This window comes from Macrobrachium nipponense, chromosome 45 (genome assembly GCF_015104395.2).
Source record: "Macrobrachium nipponense isolate FS-2020 chromosome 45, ASM1510439v2, whole genome shotgun sequence".
NCBI classification, from domain to species: domain Eukaryota; kingdom Metazoa; phylum Arthropoda; class Malacostraca; order Decapoda; family Palaemonidae; genus Macrobrachium; species Macrobrachium nipponense.
Genome location: NC_061105.1, coordinates 51376024 through 51393032, shown reverse-complemented (window position 1 = coordinate 51393032; position 17009 = coordinate 51376024). Strand labels below are relative to the sequence as shown.

The window sequence follows — 17009 nt, the reverse complement described above, 5'->3', positions numbered from 1 at the left end:
TTCGTCAAGGTAATTCTCGTAACATACCTGGATGGAATGACTTGGTTAAAGATCTGTATACATACTCACGAGAAATGTTTTTTTGTGGAGGCAAAATGGTAGCCCGAGGGAAGGACACTTTGCACTGCTAATGAGACAGGCGAGAGCATAGTTCAAACTTGCTCTAAAACACTGCAGATTAAATAAAAAACAACTAAGAGCCAATGCAATGTCTAGATACTTAAAATCTGGTGATTATCCTCGTCTTTGGAAAGATATCCAGTCCTTAAATCCCAAAACTAAAAAGCTATCACAAAGAGTAGGGGAAGCAGTTGGAGACGAGGCTATTGCAAGTATGTGGGGTGATCACTTCACCAATATCCTCAATTGCATAAACGATCGAGTCTCCCAAAGGAATGTAGATAACCTCCTTACTAATAACATTCAATTTCATTTTGCAGACCGTAATACATCAGGAAACATCAACGATGCCATAAACAGTCTACCTAATAATAAATCGCCCAGCGATGGTCTTCCCACAGAAGCTTTCAAATTCTGCCATCTGATAATTTACATTTTGATAGCTGCCCTATTCAATGCATGCATAATTCACCAATTTCTTCCAGAATCCCTACTCTTAGTTCAGTTGATACCATTAATCAAAAACAAGCTAAAGGATGTAGCTGACCCTGGCAATTACCAGCTGATTGCAATCACAACGATCGCGTTGAAGGTACTCGAGTCAGTTCTTCTAGTGAGACTTCTCCCCTTTCTACACACCACTGACAACCAGTTGGGATTTGCAGCAAACCACTCAACCGACACCTGCATCTACATACTGAAAGGATTGCTGAACTATTACCTATCATCAGCCTCTCCTGTTTTCCTATGTTTTGTGGAAGTGAGAAAAGCATTTGACAAAGTAAACTACCCGAAGCTCTTCTTGAAGCTGCATAAGAGGCAGACTTCTATATTTAACTGGCATTTTGTATTGCTGGCACTACACACAGCAATTCTGTGTCAAATGGGGTAACGTATTATCATACTGTAGTAGTATAGAAGTAATTGGTTTGTGTGAATGATTGTTTGATTTTTCTATATTATTTCGTTTTTAGATTGATTAGGTTAGGCAAATACTTGTGTTGTTCTTGTGGATGAGGGATTGTTGATTAATATTAGTCTTTTCTGATTTTCCATTGCAGTATTTGTGTTGAATGGGAATGAGTGAGAGCCGAGACTCCCCTTCACCTATGCTCCATAGTAGAAGCTGAGAGACAGTTTTGCTAGTTGGTTGTGGTCCCTTTTTTTTATCTGAGCCCAGCAGTGAAGTGAAAGTGTGCTGGCTAAATTGATGGCCTACAGACTTCGTGGCTGCTGAATTGGGAAATAAGATTCAGAAATTAAAAAAGGACAACCGGGTATATGCAGATGGAGCTGCTGACAAGAGGAAAATTGAAAGGTTATGCAGTATCACTGCAGTATTAGTATTAGTCCAGGTGCCAAACCAAGATTTTTTGCATGACCTTGTTTTGTGGTCTGCCTAATGTTTTTTGACTGATTTCCCCTATTTTGATGTTGCTGAATTCAAATATGAATGATGCCACTCTTGCATCCATGAGGGTTTTGAGGTATTCAAGATGGCCGCCGTATTTTGTCATTTTTCTTTTATTGACAATATTCTTGCTAAACTGTCATTTTAAAAGGTAAACCTTGGTAGGATCATGTTATAAGGACCAATTTCCATGCTCTGATGAGCAGATAATAACTGGTTATCATAATTATACTCAATTATTTTCATGAAAATTTATGTTTTGTTTGTTTATTCAGAATAAAATAAGAAATATTGATCATATTATATATGATTTCTGATCATATGACATCTATATTTATTAAATCTATTTTGAATATTTTTAGGAAGTTAAACTTTGGACCCAAACGCAAGAAATTTGAATTTGAATATGTCTCAGTTTGGAATAAGCACAAAATCATATTATATATCAAATTATATTCTAAAACGTTCCATTTTGCACAACTAAAATTTTTTCTTTATTTTGCTCCAAGACTTGGTTGGAACTCTTATGGGTGTTGGAACTCTTATGGGTGACACCGGACTGAAGGGACTTATGGAGGAGGCACCTTTTGGAAGAGTAATCAAAATGTTATCTGGAAAGAAATTCCCACAAAGTGTTAAGAGCTCTTTGGCTGGTTGCAGTAGAACTTCTTTGCTCTGTGAGCCAACAGTGTCAGAGCTACTCACGAAGATGGGAGATGAAAGAGCTGATCATTTGGGTGGATGGGAGGTTAGGCACCACAGGTGGGCAGTCACATGCCGTGGGAGGTTGACTGGCACATGAGGTAGAAGGCAAGCCTGCACCTAAACCATTGCTTGGGGTGTCAGTAAATTCCCCTTAGGGGGAGGGTTGGTCCCGGATTAAGTTATATCTTGTAACTTTTATATTAGGACCAAAATTCTCGCCTTTAAGAACATCGAGGTATTGGAATAGGCAGGTAATCCTGTAGGCCACTTTATGTTTACTTTTGCATGGGAAGACACAAGAGCAAATGAAAGCAGGACAAAAATTTATGGGTTGATTGCTTAATAGCTTCGTGACAGGGTTGTACTTCTCCTTCACACACCACACAAGGGTGAGGGTTGAATTCATTCTTACGTTTTGTGATCATGGTATTGTATGCAGAAAGTTCTGTTGTATAGGTTTACTTTTAAACTTATAACTGAGAACACACCTTCATACCAGCTCAATTTCAAAAGTTCATCCTTAATTACAGTACTTTAGGCTACTGGTAAACAAGCACTGCTAAGATAAACAAGTAGTTACCACAGTCATTTCAGTTAGAGGTTAACTACCACCTCCAGAAACAGTTAGGCTTGCAGTTTGAATTAAGAGGTAGCTATTAGTAAGGTAGTCAAGTTTTAAAATTCTCCCTCATAGCATAATGTGTTTGTTGGTTTTTTCATAATATTCATATTCACACTTTGTGTAAATGATTCACTATATCGAAGAAAATAATCCTGCAAAGTGAATATAGTTACCTACATACTAGTTCTCCAAAGACCAGGTGTTATGTGAATAAAGTTGGTGCATTGGGCCCACAAGGAAAAACACACTTTAATTGGGAAGTAGGGCATTGGGACAAGATACTCTGTGCATTAGGACTAGCACTGGTGCCTTCAGGCAATAGTGCATTTAGTCCATAAATCGTATACACTAGCGGGCACTGACAATTAACTTTTAGTAGTGTACAACATTATTCGGATATTATTGAAGTTTTAATGCGGTCATATGAAACACTTTGTTCATATATAAAATACTTTTATAATTTATAAATGCTTTTCAAGTTAATACATTGAAATGAACAAAAACGTAAAAAGTTTTAATCCAATCAGAATAATACATTACTTTAGTCATTGACAAAGCAAGTCTTATTGCAACACTTCTGACTGGTTAGGCTAAAACATACAGTGATAAAGTCAGTCCAGTGTGTCCAGTGAGCTAATACAAGGCATAAATATTTACTAATGCTGTATTGCATTCTTTGAATATGTTAAAACCAAGAACATATAAAAATAATCAAATAAAACAGCTCTTGATTTTCATTGATGTTTAATAAGAAAAAAAATCACTTTTACTTCCAATAAGTCAGTTTTATGTACATGGCTTCTTTCTAGTATAAGTTTTAACACACCTTTGAGACACCTTGATTCAAAATATCTCCTTTGCCATGCATGAGACATGAATGACTTCTCTCTAATATGGGTTCTCACAAGGATTTTGAGAGTAGAGGAATATTAGAAACCGTTATGGCATTCAGTACATTTAATTATCCCCATAAATATTAAAATAATTAAATAAAAATTTAAACATGCTTTTATAAAAATGCACAAAAAGTTAAAAATAATTTTTGGAAAAACCAGAATTTTCTTACAATTAATCATGTCTACAAAAATAAAAGCGTGAGCTCAACCGAGGAAGGAAATGCTACAAGAAATAAAAAAACAGGTTTTGATATAGGAAAAACCTATTTTTGATGGTTGCTATTGAGCCCTAAATGATTACCCTTTCCATGGTCTATCCAGAGCTCCATGGTGACCAGACTAATGTCAAAGAATTCTCTTAACTGGTTTTTTGGCCGGGTATTTATAACTTTCTATTATCCTCAGTGAATGCTAATACCCACTTTAAACTGAAAGAAGGACTGATTATGCAATACACACTGTCATATTGTTTAAATACAACCAAAATCCGACCAAGCCGCCATTCCTTTCTGTTGGTCAGTGCAGGATGATCCCTTATCCAATAATTGGTTTTTCCTACTTCAAAACCTGTTTTTTGATAAAGTAAAAGCTCTGGAATTTTAATCCCGACAACCCAAAAATTGGTCCAGGGTCAAGCCACTAGTTTCAAGACCCCATTCTTTATTCCAATTACCATTATGTTTAGTATCAAAGAACAAGAAACTAAGAGCGAACTCGCATTTATTAAGGTGAAGTTCTGTGGTGACTTACCTAAGCATGCCGGATATGGTTGCAATATTGTCAAACCTTCCCCAGCGATAATTAGCATACCTGCCTGTTAGGAAGACCAGTGGTTTGCTGCTGTAGTGCTTATGGGTCAAGACTATCCATGCCACCTACTGATACACAGTGTAGTCGAATTTGTTTGCGCTCATGGCAAGTGTTGCTAGAGTGAAGGAAAAAACGGACCTTTTGGGATGTCTGCTGTGACCTCTAGGTAAACCTTAAGTGCTTGAACTGGGCATAATGTTTTGTCTCTAATTCTAGTTTTCTTAGAATGGGAGATTTCCTCCTTAAAGGAATCCTACTCTTGGCAAGGAATGACAGGCCAGAGGACAATAATAATTGATTGTCACCTGTCTGCATGATTTATTGCCCCCGTCTAAGAGAGCCCAGTTTGCTAATACATAGGAGCTCCTGATGCTATTGCAATCAAGAAGATCGCATATTGAGTTGGGGTTGTATCAGGTCCACTGAGCTGAAGGACTGATTGAAGTCTAAGCACCTTGTCCAGGGACCATGTGATTGGAACCTTTCTAGAGCGGATCTTTGTAGGGTAAATGACGGCAGAAGGGAAGTGACAACTTATATACTAGAGTCAAATCATGAAATCATAAAATAATGGTTCCGTTAATGCTGCCTTGTAACTGCAAGGCATTGGTCTTCTAAAGGGATAAGACATTTTTAAATTGTTTCCCTTAAATATTTGACTGGGCTCTCGGTATGGATATAAAGTAAATATATCTTCTATACATACTGGTATTCCCAGATAAATGAAGTCTGTAATTTTTGCACTTGGTACCTAGCAATGTTGGGTGAATAATTTTCATGGTATAGCTAATATATAAGAAAATCAACCCGTGAAGGTCTTGGTTTTGAAAGGAGGATCCTTAAACGACTTCCCTCCTACTGACTGGGATATAACAGCGGACAGTTTGGAATCTATTTCTTTGTCTGTGGTCATTGTAGTAGGAATCAATGCCTGTTTGGCCAATTTGGGGCTATTAAGTAAGCTGTTCCATAGTAGGTCAGAAGTTTGCTCCACACCTTCGAAATTTGGAACAATGGTTGAAAAGGGTATATCATCCTCCATTTGTTCACGACTTGTAGGATGGCATCTCTTGCTGTTGTTTGTCTGGTAGTTTATGATTCTCATATGTGGCAAACAGGTCCACTTCCATTTGTCTAATATTACACTGAAAGACCCCATAAGGTAAATTGTAGACAGGTACCACTTGTTTGCTTGCCCCATCGAGGGATGGCTAGCATTACTATATTGAGAGGAGGTGAATATCATTCCGACCTCTTCATGTAGGACACTGCAGTCATGTTGTCTGGAACCAACCAAATGTCTCTCTTCTGGAGGCTTCAGTTTTTTTTTTCTTTTTTTTTCGAGAGTGGGACAAAAAGACAGCCATCAGCTACAAGAAATTAATATGACAATTCCTCAGAGTAGCTGAACACCTGCCTGCCACCTGACAATCCTCCCAACCTGACAACAAGGCATCTGTGTGTATTGTCACATACAGACTAAGGAGTCTGGGTGACCTGTGTCAACAGGGATTCCTCCTGGAATCAAGGCTGAAGTATCTCTCCGACTTTTTTAATCTTCTGATAAGGTCGGTCTTGCATCTTCTTTGTTCCATACAATAAAAAGAATTTGTTCACATTCATTTGTTGTAATCTATTGGATCTATTATTGATGCAAATTGCAAGAAGCCCATCATACGTTCTAATTGCTATTTGGAAACTCTGAGCTTTGCAAGGCACATTTTGGAGACATGCATTATTCTGTTTTGAGTATGATGGGGAGAGACAATGAGCCATGAAAAGTATCCCAACACAGTCCCAGCTACTGAAAGCGTCTGCTGGGTGTCAGGTGGGTTTTTGCCAATTTATCATGAAACCTTTTGACTGTGGTAGTCAGTTGACCAAAGCTCTTAGGTTTTTCAAGCACACTTTTCTTGTGGTCCCCAGATTGACCAGTCATCTAGGCGAGCTATTGGTTGTATTTCTGATTTCTTGAAGAGCTACCATTACTAATTTTGTCAAATCTTATGGCAATGATTAGCCCACAAGGCATCACTTTGAACCTGTACATATCTTTTCCTATCCGGACCCTTAGGAAGGGGCGGAAGGGAGAGCAGTGACAGGGATGTGCCAGTATGCACCTTTCATATCTATAGTTGTCTAAGTCCCTTTTAGTACAATTGAACAAACTAGGGTAAAGATAGTTATTCCGGAAATTTAACAAACAATGTGCTTGTTCAATGTTGACACATCTAGGAGTCTTCTATAGCTTTTAATGTTATAGACACAATTCAGAAGACAGTATTTGTTGGAGTCTTTCACATGTACAGCTTCGATCATAGTTTTTCTCTCATTAATGAGATATTTACTATAGGGAGAGAAAATAAGCTCTGATGCTTCTAACCAAGGATTATTAATATCATCAGGGATGAGTATTGGAGGTTCTATCATGTTTTGATTTGATGTTTTGTATTCAGAACTGACCAATACTGGTTTCCAGTGGGAATTTCAACATTAAACCATACTTAGGCAGCATTTGCATCCCCTCTCACTTTTGGGTTGCAGGATGCAGTACTTTTACAATTTGGAGTGTACTGTATGAATTTGCTCCCGGTTCGGAATCATGCATAATGTCCCTCATAAGAACATTTTCTGAAGTTATTCTTATTTTCCTCATGGAATTGATCAAATGCCGCAAGCTGTGTATCTCGTTTGGGGAAGCAGCTTCCACATTTTGACTGAGCTTCAACAACTGAACTGTAACTGCCTGTTACCACAGGGGCAAAAGTCCTGGGTAAGTTATAATACCCGTCCAAAAATATAGTAATTTCAGTTGGAGTCAGAGGGAACTTATTATCCCTTTTGAGGGGAAAGATCCTCCTAAGTATTGATAGCTGCAAAGGAGGATAGAATTCCTTCTAGAAAGTTTCACCCATGGCTACCTGATCCATCAGGGTTCCGCAGTGTCATTTCAGTGACAATGGCCACTTCATATTCCATAGTTAGAATATTGCCTTGTAAAAATTCCTCTACTTCCTATGCAGGGTAACCTGGGAGGTAGTGGGGACTGATATTACTGGGTTTTTGCCCAAACATAAATCTTGATCTGAGAAAAAAGGGTTACATATCTGCTGCCGGAGTTTTGCTGGAAAGATATAATTTCCCCTTTCCTTAGTCCTACTGAGCCCTAGGAATCACTGGGACAGTTTGAAATGAGCAGTTTCATCAGTAAAACTTGCTGCCAGTAGCATACTACAAATCTGATACATATCTGTCGACCAAACAAATTTTTACTGTTTTCTTACTAGACTGTACCACTGGCAGATGGTATGTGTCATACCCACCGGCACAAAATGAACTGAGCAATTTGATATGAAACACTAGAACTGAGGGCCCTGAATAATGGCAGCCCTGCAGTAAAATAAATCGTTGTTATTACAAGGTAGTAGAATTTAATTATTAATGATGGACACCTCTGTAGTACCTCATACGTTTTCCATATTTGTAATAGATTCTATTAGAAATCTATGTTCTTAAGCCCTTTGAGGATCAAGTCAGTTCTGACAGCCATATATATCTGTATTAGTCCTTTCGTACTGGCTATGTGAAATTTTATTTTGAATTGTCATACCATTCGGACTAATATCCTGTGTACTAAATTGTATAGGTAGCCCAAGCCACTGTTTTATATGGATTTAGGCTATTTATTTACATGGAGGTTACAGTTAATATCCAGTCCTAGGCTATATGGGCTAAACTACCACTTGGTACATCAACAATGGGATGTTTCCTAAATTCCTCTCTCTTAGCCTAGTATAGGGTATTGCCTAATCCAAGATATTCTAGAGCAAATGTAAAGGCTATATAAAATCAGAAAGTTACTTACATGTATCCTCATAGTTAGGCTAACATCTAACTTTCCAATGTGAAACTCACTGTGAAATTTTATAGTTAAGCTATCACCTATTATAGGTTATTGTCTAATTCTGATTAATTAATTTACCTTTAAAGATACGGGATTAATTTGTAGCCTTCAAGATTGGCTACTGCCTCATAGCCCATTTGGTCTAGGCACTGTTTTTGGTCTGCCATATAAAACAGTAACTTTCTAATATGAAACTTTATAGTTAGCCTATCACCTAGCCTAGGTTTTCCTAATTAATCTACATTATTTCATTCCCTTTTAAGGTATGCACATGATAGTCTACAGTATTAAGACAATGCTTAAATATGCAGGCTATATAAAAAGAAAAAATGTCAGTAGCCTCTTATCTAATCCAAAGGTCTTTGGTGCAAACTTAGGCTACTGTCTAGGCAAATAGCCAGACAGGACATGTCATTAAATCTTACCTTGATAAAGGTTACTACCTAAGCCAGGTTATTTTTGTTCACCCTTAAGGATATACAATCATAGGTTATAGGCTACAGACAATATCTACTACAGTCTAGTTAACATATTCTCACTGAATAGATGTAGATTGTAGGCTACAGCCTTGTAGGCTCTTGCCAATATTGTTATCTGAAACTGAAAGCAGGGCCGTTTCTAGCTATAAGTGGACTAGGCGATTGCCTAGGGGCCCCATGCCACCAGGGGCCCCCTGGGTAGCTTGGAAAATTTAAATTGCCCAAGCCACACGGGGGGCCCCGATGAAAAGTTGAAGTTTCCCTTTGCTTGCTGAATTTGATCCTGTCATGTAGCAGCACATTGAGCGTGTTGAGAGTGGACATTTCAGTCATTCCAAATATCCTGTAATTATCATCCAAAATAAACTTATTGCTACAATCAGTGGGAAAATAATGGACACAGTAGTGACTGAGATTAAACAGTCCAAATATTATTCAATCATTTTGGACTGTACTCCCGATGTAAGCCACCAAGAACAGATGTCAGTCATCATAAGGACTGTTAAAATTGACAAAGCACCAGAAATCAAGGAACATTTTATGGGATTTTTCGTAGATTCTGAAACAACAGGTCTTGATTTGTCATCATTGAATATTCCCTTTGATGATTGTAAAGGACAATCATATGATAATGGTGCCAACATGAAAGGGAGGAACAAAGGAGTTCCAGCCAGACTTCTTAAGAAGAACCCTCGTGCACTTTATGTTCCACGTGGGGCACATTCCCTAAACTTGGTGGTATTCGATGCAGAACAGCTTCAACAGATCCCATCAGCAATTTCTGCAATCCTAAGGGAACATATCTCTGTTGCACTCAAGACTTGGAGTGACACAAGGTGGGAGAGCCGTATTAACAGCATAGAGGCTGTGTGGTACCAGGCCTCTAATATAAGGGAAGCTTTGCTGAAGATCAGGGAAGAGACAGACCCTCTGACCAAGGTTGAAGCCCAAACTTTGGCAGAAGAGGTGAGGTCATACAGATTTATCATTTGCACAGTCGTATGGTATGACAATCTAAACCGTGTGAACCATGTCAGCACTCCTGCAGTCTCCCACATGCAGCTTGATGTGGCTGCTGACCTCACTAAAGCAAAAACATCTCTGACTAACTAGAGAAGAACTGGCTTTGCTTCAGCTCAGACATGTATGAGGAAATGAATGTAGAGGTTGTAGTCAGAGAAAAGTTTAAAAAGCACAAAAAAGCACTTTGCTTATGAAGCCCCAGATGAGCCCATTGCAGATGCCATGAAGAGGCTAAAATGTTGTTGACAAAGATTGAATCTTTAACTGATAGGTTTGAAAAAGTGGGTGAAGTGAGAGAGAGATTTGGAGTGCTGCTCAGTTTCCAAAAACTGGATGATTAGGCATTGAGCAACCAGTGTGACAACCTCTGCATGACATTAGGCGCTGGAAATGAAAGTAATATTGATGGAAAGGAACTGGCAATGAAAGTAAAAAACTTGCCAAGCTTACCCTCAGATGACATAACTGCTCTTGAGCTCACCTTTATCCACACACAAAATTTGGAGGAACTGTATCCCAATCTGTGGGTTGCCCTGAGAATTGCCTGCACTTTGCTTGTGATTATAGCAGCCTCAGCAGAGAGGAGCTTCTCAAAGCTGAAGCTTATCAAGACCTATCTAAGGTCTTCCATGGGACAGGATCGACACACTGGTCTTGCAATAATCATCATCAACCATGAGGTTGGCAAGCAGGTGTCATATAAGGACATCATTCATGAGTTTGAGAGTAAAAAAGCCAGGAAGCAGACATTTTGAGGATAATACATTGTTACTGTGAATATGAAATATTAGTTGTTTCTCTGCTAAGTGTAACTGTGATGTTAATTAACCCTTAAACGCCGAAGCGGTAAAAATCAAAACCTCTCCCGAATGCCGGGGCCAGTTTGGAGTGAGCGCGGAAGCGGAAAAAATAATTTTTTCAAAAAATCACAGCACGCTTAGTTTTGAAGATTAAGAGTTCATTTTTGGCTCCTTTTTTTGTCATTGCCTGAAGTTTAGTATGCAACCATCAGAAATGATAAAAATTATCATTATCATATATAAATAATGCAATATAATGATAGCGCAAAAACGAAATTTCATATATAATTGTATTCAAATCGCACTGTGAGCAAAACAGTTAAAGCTAATGAGTTAATTTTTTTTTTGTATTGTACACTAAATTGCGATCTTTTTGGTATTTAACACATTGTAAAACGATAAAAGCAACACAGAGAAAATATTATCACAAAATGATGCATGAATTCGTAACGCGTGGACGTAAAAAAATATTTTTTTTTAAATTCACCATAAATCTAAATATTGTTATAGAGACTTCGAATTTGTTTCAAGATGAAATTGAATGATGGAATATTACGATACTGTAAGAGTTTTAGCTTACAATTGCAGTTTTCGACCATTTCGGACGAGTTAAAGTTGACCAAATGTCGAAATTTTTTTATAAATTTTTTTCTATGTGCAATTATTTCGGAAATTAGAAAAGCTACAGCCTTCAAATATTTTCCCTTTTATTCTGCATGAAATTGCGCACATTTTCATATATAAAACTCTATGAAATGCCTAATATGAAATGGAGCAAATTTTCCGAGAATGCGATGTACGCAATTCGGAGATTTATGGCGGAGAATCCGCGCACGGAGGGAAGGAAAGTTTTTTTTTATAAATTCACCATAAATCGAAATATTCTGATAGAGACTTCCAATTTGTTGCAAAATGAAGGTAAATGATTGAATATTACTAAAATATAAGAGTTTTAGCTTACAATTGTGTTTTTCAACCATTTCGGTAGAGTCAAAGTTGACCGAACATGGTTTTTTTTCTATTTATCGTGATTTATATGCAAATATTTCGAAAATGAGAAAAGCTACAACCTTCAATTATTTTTCGTTGTATTCTACATGAAATTGCGCACATTTTCATATATAAAACTTTATGTAACGGCTAATTTAAAATGGTGCAAACATTACCACAATCGCACTTATGATTTTTTCGGAAGAGTTACCGCGCGAACGTAAAGAAAATGTTATTTTTTTCATAAATTCACCATAAATCGAAATATTGTGCTAGAGACTTCCAATTTGCTACAAAATGAAGGTAAATGATTGAATATTACTGAAATATAAGAGTTTTAGCTTACAATTGCGTTTTTCGACCATTTTGGTAGAGTCAAAATTGACCGAAGGTTGAAAATTTGTCACTTATCATTTTTTATATGAAAATATTTCAAAACTGATAATAGCTACAACCATGGGTTGTTTTTAATTGTATTGTGCATGAAATTGCGCACATTTCCATATATAAAACTTTATATAACGGCTAATTTTAAAATGATTTTTTTGGAAGAGTTACAGCGCGGACGTAAGGAAAAAGTTTTTTCATAAATTCACCATAAATCGAAATATTGTGCTAGAGACTTCCAATTTGTTGCAAATTAAGGTAAATAGTTGAATATTACTACAATATAAGCGTTTTAGCTTACAATTGCATTTTTCGACCATTTCGGTAGAGTCAAAGTTGACCGAAGGTTGAAATTTTGGCACTTATCATTATTTATATGGTTCAAAACTGATGAAAGCTACAATCATGAGTATTTTTTTGTTGTATTCTAAATGAAATTGCCCACATTTTCATATATAATACTTCATGTAACGGATAATTTAAAACGGTGCAAAAATTATGTCAAAGTGACAAAATAATTTTTGAGATGTGTCACTGATACTTTTTAGTGCGATAAGAAAGAAATTTGCGCTTGCGCGCCTGCGTAACGATTGTAAACAAAATAACGCCTTGATCCGTGAACTCCCAGCATCCCCCAAAGCGCGTGATTCAAAAGTTTTTGGCTGGTAGGCCTATAAGTATTTTTCCGCGAATTTAAAAAAAAACTTTTTTGAGTCGACGTATGGTACGTCCATTCGGCATACGGGGGACATTTTGACTCGACGTTTAATACGTCCATTCGGCGTTTAAGGGTTAAGCATTATTTTAAGTGTTGTTTTTTATTATCTTTGCACTTTGAAACAGATGTGAAATAAATAAATGTGAAGTGTAATAGTTTCTTGCATCTTAGTAGACCAACTAAAGGGCTAGGATTTGCTTCATCACAGTTTGACAAACCATTCGTGGATAAATGAAGTACCTACCTACCTATCTATCTAGGGCCCCCACAAAGCTAGAAATGGCCCTGTCTGAAAGGATTATATATATTCATTTAATAATAATTGTGGAACATTTCTTTAGATAAAATTTCTAAATAGAATAATAAATTCTCCAAAACAATTTTCACTCCTACAAATAGCTAATGATTACAAAATGCAAGAAGTGCCAACGTGTGCTGGTGAAATATAGCTGATTGCAGCTTTTCACACACAATAAATCATTGCTCCATAGTCTAAACTAAAAATTCTTAACTGGAACTTAAAATTATACACTTAGCTGAATCAATAACTGTAGAACGGACTTCTCTAAGCTCTGGTTACTTGAGCAATCAAAAAGGGAATGATGGCTTGGTCGGATATTGGTCGTATGTAAACAATATGAAGATGCATATGTGAATGACCACTTCTTCTTCTTGCAGTTTTGACATAGGTAAACTGGGTATTATTGTTCGGTGATGATAACAGAAAGTGCCCTCTGATTCTGAGTCCATTTTACTCTATCATATTTTATAATGGTTATCATTACGGCACAATACCCGGCCACAAAACCAGTTAAGAGAATTCTTTGACATTAGTCTGGTCGCCATGGAGCTCTGGATAGACCATGGAAAGGGTAATCCATGAGGACAAGACAGCCAATACAATAACAAAAAAAAAATATTTTTTTTTTTAGCATTTCCTTCCATGCTTGGGGCCCATGCTTTTATTTTTATAGACATGATTAATTGTTAGAAAATCATGGTGTTTCAAAAATTTATTTTTTCATACAAATCCTGAGATACTGGTAGAGGTCACTGTAGAGTCACTAGAGGTCACTGTAGGGTCACTAGCAGTCACTGGTGACCTACTCATATTTAAGGTTGTACAACCAAGCCCCTGAATTCGTGGATTTTTCTTTGGACTATATCAACTCATTATTTTTGGGAAATTCGCCTATTCACGTATTTTTCACTGAGAAATATTCACTAGATACTGTATTTCCACAACAATTTCAAGACTAAATGCACTTTTTGTGATAAAAATATTAAAATATTCAGGTATAGGCATTTTTAGAAGGTTTTTCTTGTGTTTGAACTGAAAACATAGGCAGGGGTCTAGTACACATCTGCAAATACTGGGGGTCCACTGTATTGTCACTGGGATTGAGTAACCGTGCAAAATTTCAAGTCCACTGAATGAATGGCACAGGTTGAAAACCGAATTACAAGATTTGAGGCCAGACAGACGCAGAAGTTGAGTTAAATAAATGCACTTAATAACGACAACTTGGACAGAGATCAAGTATACAGTTTCTGCCTTGTGTGAATTCTTTTGAAATTACTTTGATGAGAAAAACCTCTTTGATATACAAAGTGAAAGGTTCTCATGTATGAGTTCTCATGTGAGTTTTGAGATTACCTAATTTAGAAAAACTTCTTAGACATGTAGAACAAGTATATGGTTTCTCTCCTGTATGAGTTCTCATGTGATATTTAAGATCACTTGATGCAGTAAAACGTCTTTGACATATAGAGCAGCTATATGGTTTCTCTCCCATATGAATTCTCATGTGATATTTAAGACCACTTGATACAGCAAAACGTTTTTGACATATAGAGCAGCTATATGGTTTCTCTCCCATATGAATTCTCATGTGATATTTAAGACCACTTGATACAGCAAAATGTCTTTGACATATAGAGCAGCTATATGGTTTTTCTCCTGTATGAGTTCTCATGTGAGTTTTGAGATTAACTAATTGAGAAAAACTTCTTTGACATAAAGAACAACTATATGGTTTTTCTCCTGTATGAGTTCTCATATGTCTTTTGAGATAACGTGATTGAGAAAAACTTTTTTGACATGTTGAGCAAGTATATGTTTTCTCTTCTGTATGAGTTCTCATGTGTTTTTTGAGATTACTTGATTGAGAAAAACTTCTTTGACATATAGAACAATTATATGGTTTTTCTCCTGTATGAGTTCTCATGTGGTTTTTGAGATCAGTTAAGCAAGAATAACTTCTTTGACATATAGAGCAATTATATGGTTTTTCTTCTTTATGAGTTCTCATGTGTATTTTGAGATGAGTTGATTGAGTAAAACTTCTTTGACATGTTGAACAAGTATATGGTTTCTCTCCTGTATGAGTTCTCATGTGGTTTTTGAGATTAGTTGATTGAGTAAAACTTCTTTGACATGTTGAGCAAGTATATGGTTTCTCTCCTGTATGAGTTCTCACGTGTTTTTTGAGATTAGTTGAGCGAGAAAAACTTCTTTGACATATAGAGCATGCATGTGGTTTCTCTCCTGTATGAGTTCTCATGTGTTGTTCGAGATCGCTTGAATCAGAACAACTTTTTTGACATATAGAACAAGTATGTGGTTTCCCTCTATGGGTTCTCATGTGGGATTTCTCTCTTTTTGAAAACGCATCTCTCCTGCCAAAATGTCTACTTTCTTCTGCAATACAGATCTTCTTTACGCTTTCATCATCACAGCTTGGAGAGATGCCCTCCTCATACTTAACAGATTGGGATGAACAGTTCACATCAAATTCACCATGGTCAAAAAATTCTGGTTCTGCCTTGACTTCTAAGAAGGGGTCTGCAAATGAAGAGCCTTCACCTGTGTTTTCAATAAGGCCCTCCTCCAAATTCTTTTCCTCTTTGATTAACAACAACGATGACGATTTTTCAGCTTCCATTTTCAGGATGTTCTATGTACAATACTCAATCCTTGTAAGGAGCTGATTAAATTGTCCTGTTGTAATACTCTGAAATAAAAGGAAAAAAAAAATTAGAAAAATATATTCTGAATAGCACGATTAATAACAACTAGAGTGAGAAATTCAAAACAATTTCATGTTTTACAATAGTGAGTGCTTTTCTCAACTCTGAAATAAGCATCCTCTGGGAAAACAAAAAATATCACAATGCAATGGTCATTTGGACAGAATTTATCCTAAAAGATATAAAAAAAGCAACACTGGATGCTGTTTGGAATCAACAAATTTATTCAGGCCAAAGTTGGTCGACAATTCAACCACCATTTTCTACCTTTACCACAAATTCACGACTTACTCTAATTTTGACAATCAAATGAACATCATCTTTCCTTCATGAGTTGGGAGTATTATAAATCTATTTGAAAAGAATGGCTTTTTTCTTATTCGAATTGCATTTACTTTTTAAGGTAGAAAAGGCTATTTTCATTAGGAAAAATACAATTTTTTTAAAGGTAAATTATATTTTTACTAACTATACAAACAACCAGTCCTTCACATTAAAAATTACTTATGCCAAAGTTGGAAAATAGCCGCTTGACATTTAACCCTTTAACGCCGAAGGGGTAAAATAAAAATCGTCTCCCGTATGCCGAGGGGGTTTCGGAGTGAGCGCTGAAGTGGAAAAAATATTATTACAAAAAATCACAGCGCACTTAGCTTTCAAGATTAAGAGTTCATTTTTGGCTCCTTTTTTATTTGCCACTGCCTGAAGTTTAGTATGCAACCATCATAAATGAAAAAAAATACCATTATCACATATAAATAATGCGATATATGATAGCATGAAAACCAAATTTCATATATAATTGTATTCAAATCGCACTGTGAGCAAAACGGTTAAAGCTAATGAGTTAATTTTTTTTTGTATTGTACACTAAATTGCAATCATTTTGGTATATAACACATTGTAAAACGATAAAAGCAACACAGAGAAAATATTATCACAAAATGATGCATGAATTCGTAACGCGTGGGCATAAAAAAATGTTTTTTTTTTTAAATTCACCATAAATCTAAATATTCTTCTAGAGACTTCCAATTTGTTTCAAAATGAAGATAAATGATTGAATATTACTATACTGTAAGATTTTTAGCTTACAATTGCAGTTTTCGACCAT

At 36.4% G+C, this 17009-nt stretch overlaps 2 protein-coding genes across 4 annotated transcripts in view; one reads left to right on the top strand and one right to left on the bottom strand.

Annotated features, from left to right (window-relative positions):
• The first annotated feature begins 208 nt into the window (after positions 1–208).
• Positions 209–10725, top strand: LOC135214243 (uncharacterized). Its single transcript, XM_064248306.1, has 4 exons — positions 209–332; positions 2041–2279; positions 9242–9913; positions 10312–10725. The coding sequence occupies exons 1-4, from the start codon at positions 209–211 to the stop codon at positions 10723–10725; spliced, it is 1449 nt and encodes a 482-aa protein (XP_064104376.1).
• The window catches only part of LOC135214509 (zinc finger protein 501-like), a 449070-nt gene continuing 438368 nt past the window's right edge, over positions 6308–17009 (bottom strand). For all 3 annotated transcript variants that reach the window (XM_064248881.1, XM_064248880.1, XM_064248882.1), the window contains exon 2: positions 6308–15879. In XM_064248881.1, coding sequence (XP_064104951.1) covers positions 14488–15810 — 1323 coding nt within the window. In that variant the 5' untranslated portion in view covers positions 15811–15879 and the 3' untranslated portion in view covers positions 6308–14487. The remainder of the gene's footprint in view (positions 15880–17009) is intronic.

Excerpts from the sequence above, each read along its gene's own strand:
- LOC135214243 (XM_064248306.1), top strand. The coding sequence starts at position 209 with ATGTCTAGATACTTAAAATCTGGTGATTATCCTCGTCTTTGGAAAGAT. Across the intron at positions 2,280-9,241 it reads ATCATTTGGGTGGATGGGAG|CAGCACATTGAGCGTGTTGA; the intron begins GTTAGGCACCAC and ends CCTGTCATGTAG. Across the intron at positions 9,914-10,311 it reads CCCAAACTTTGGCAGAAGAG|GCATTGAGCAACCAGTGTGA; the intron begins GTGAGGTCATAC and ends CTGGATGATTAG.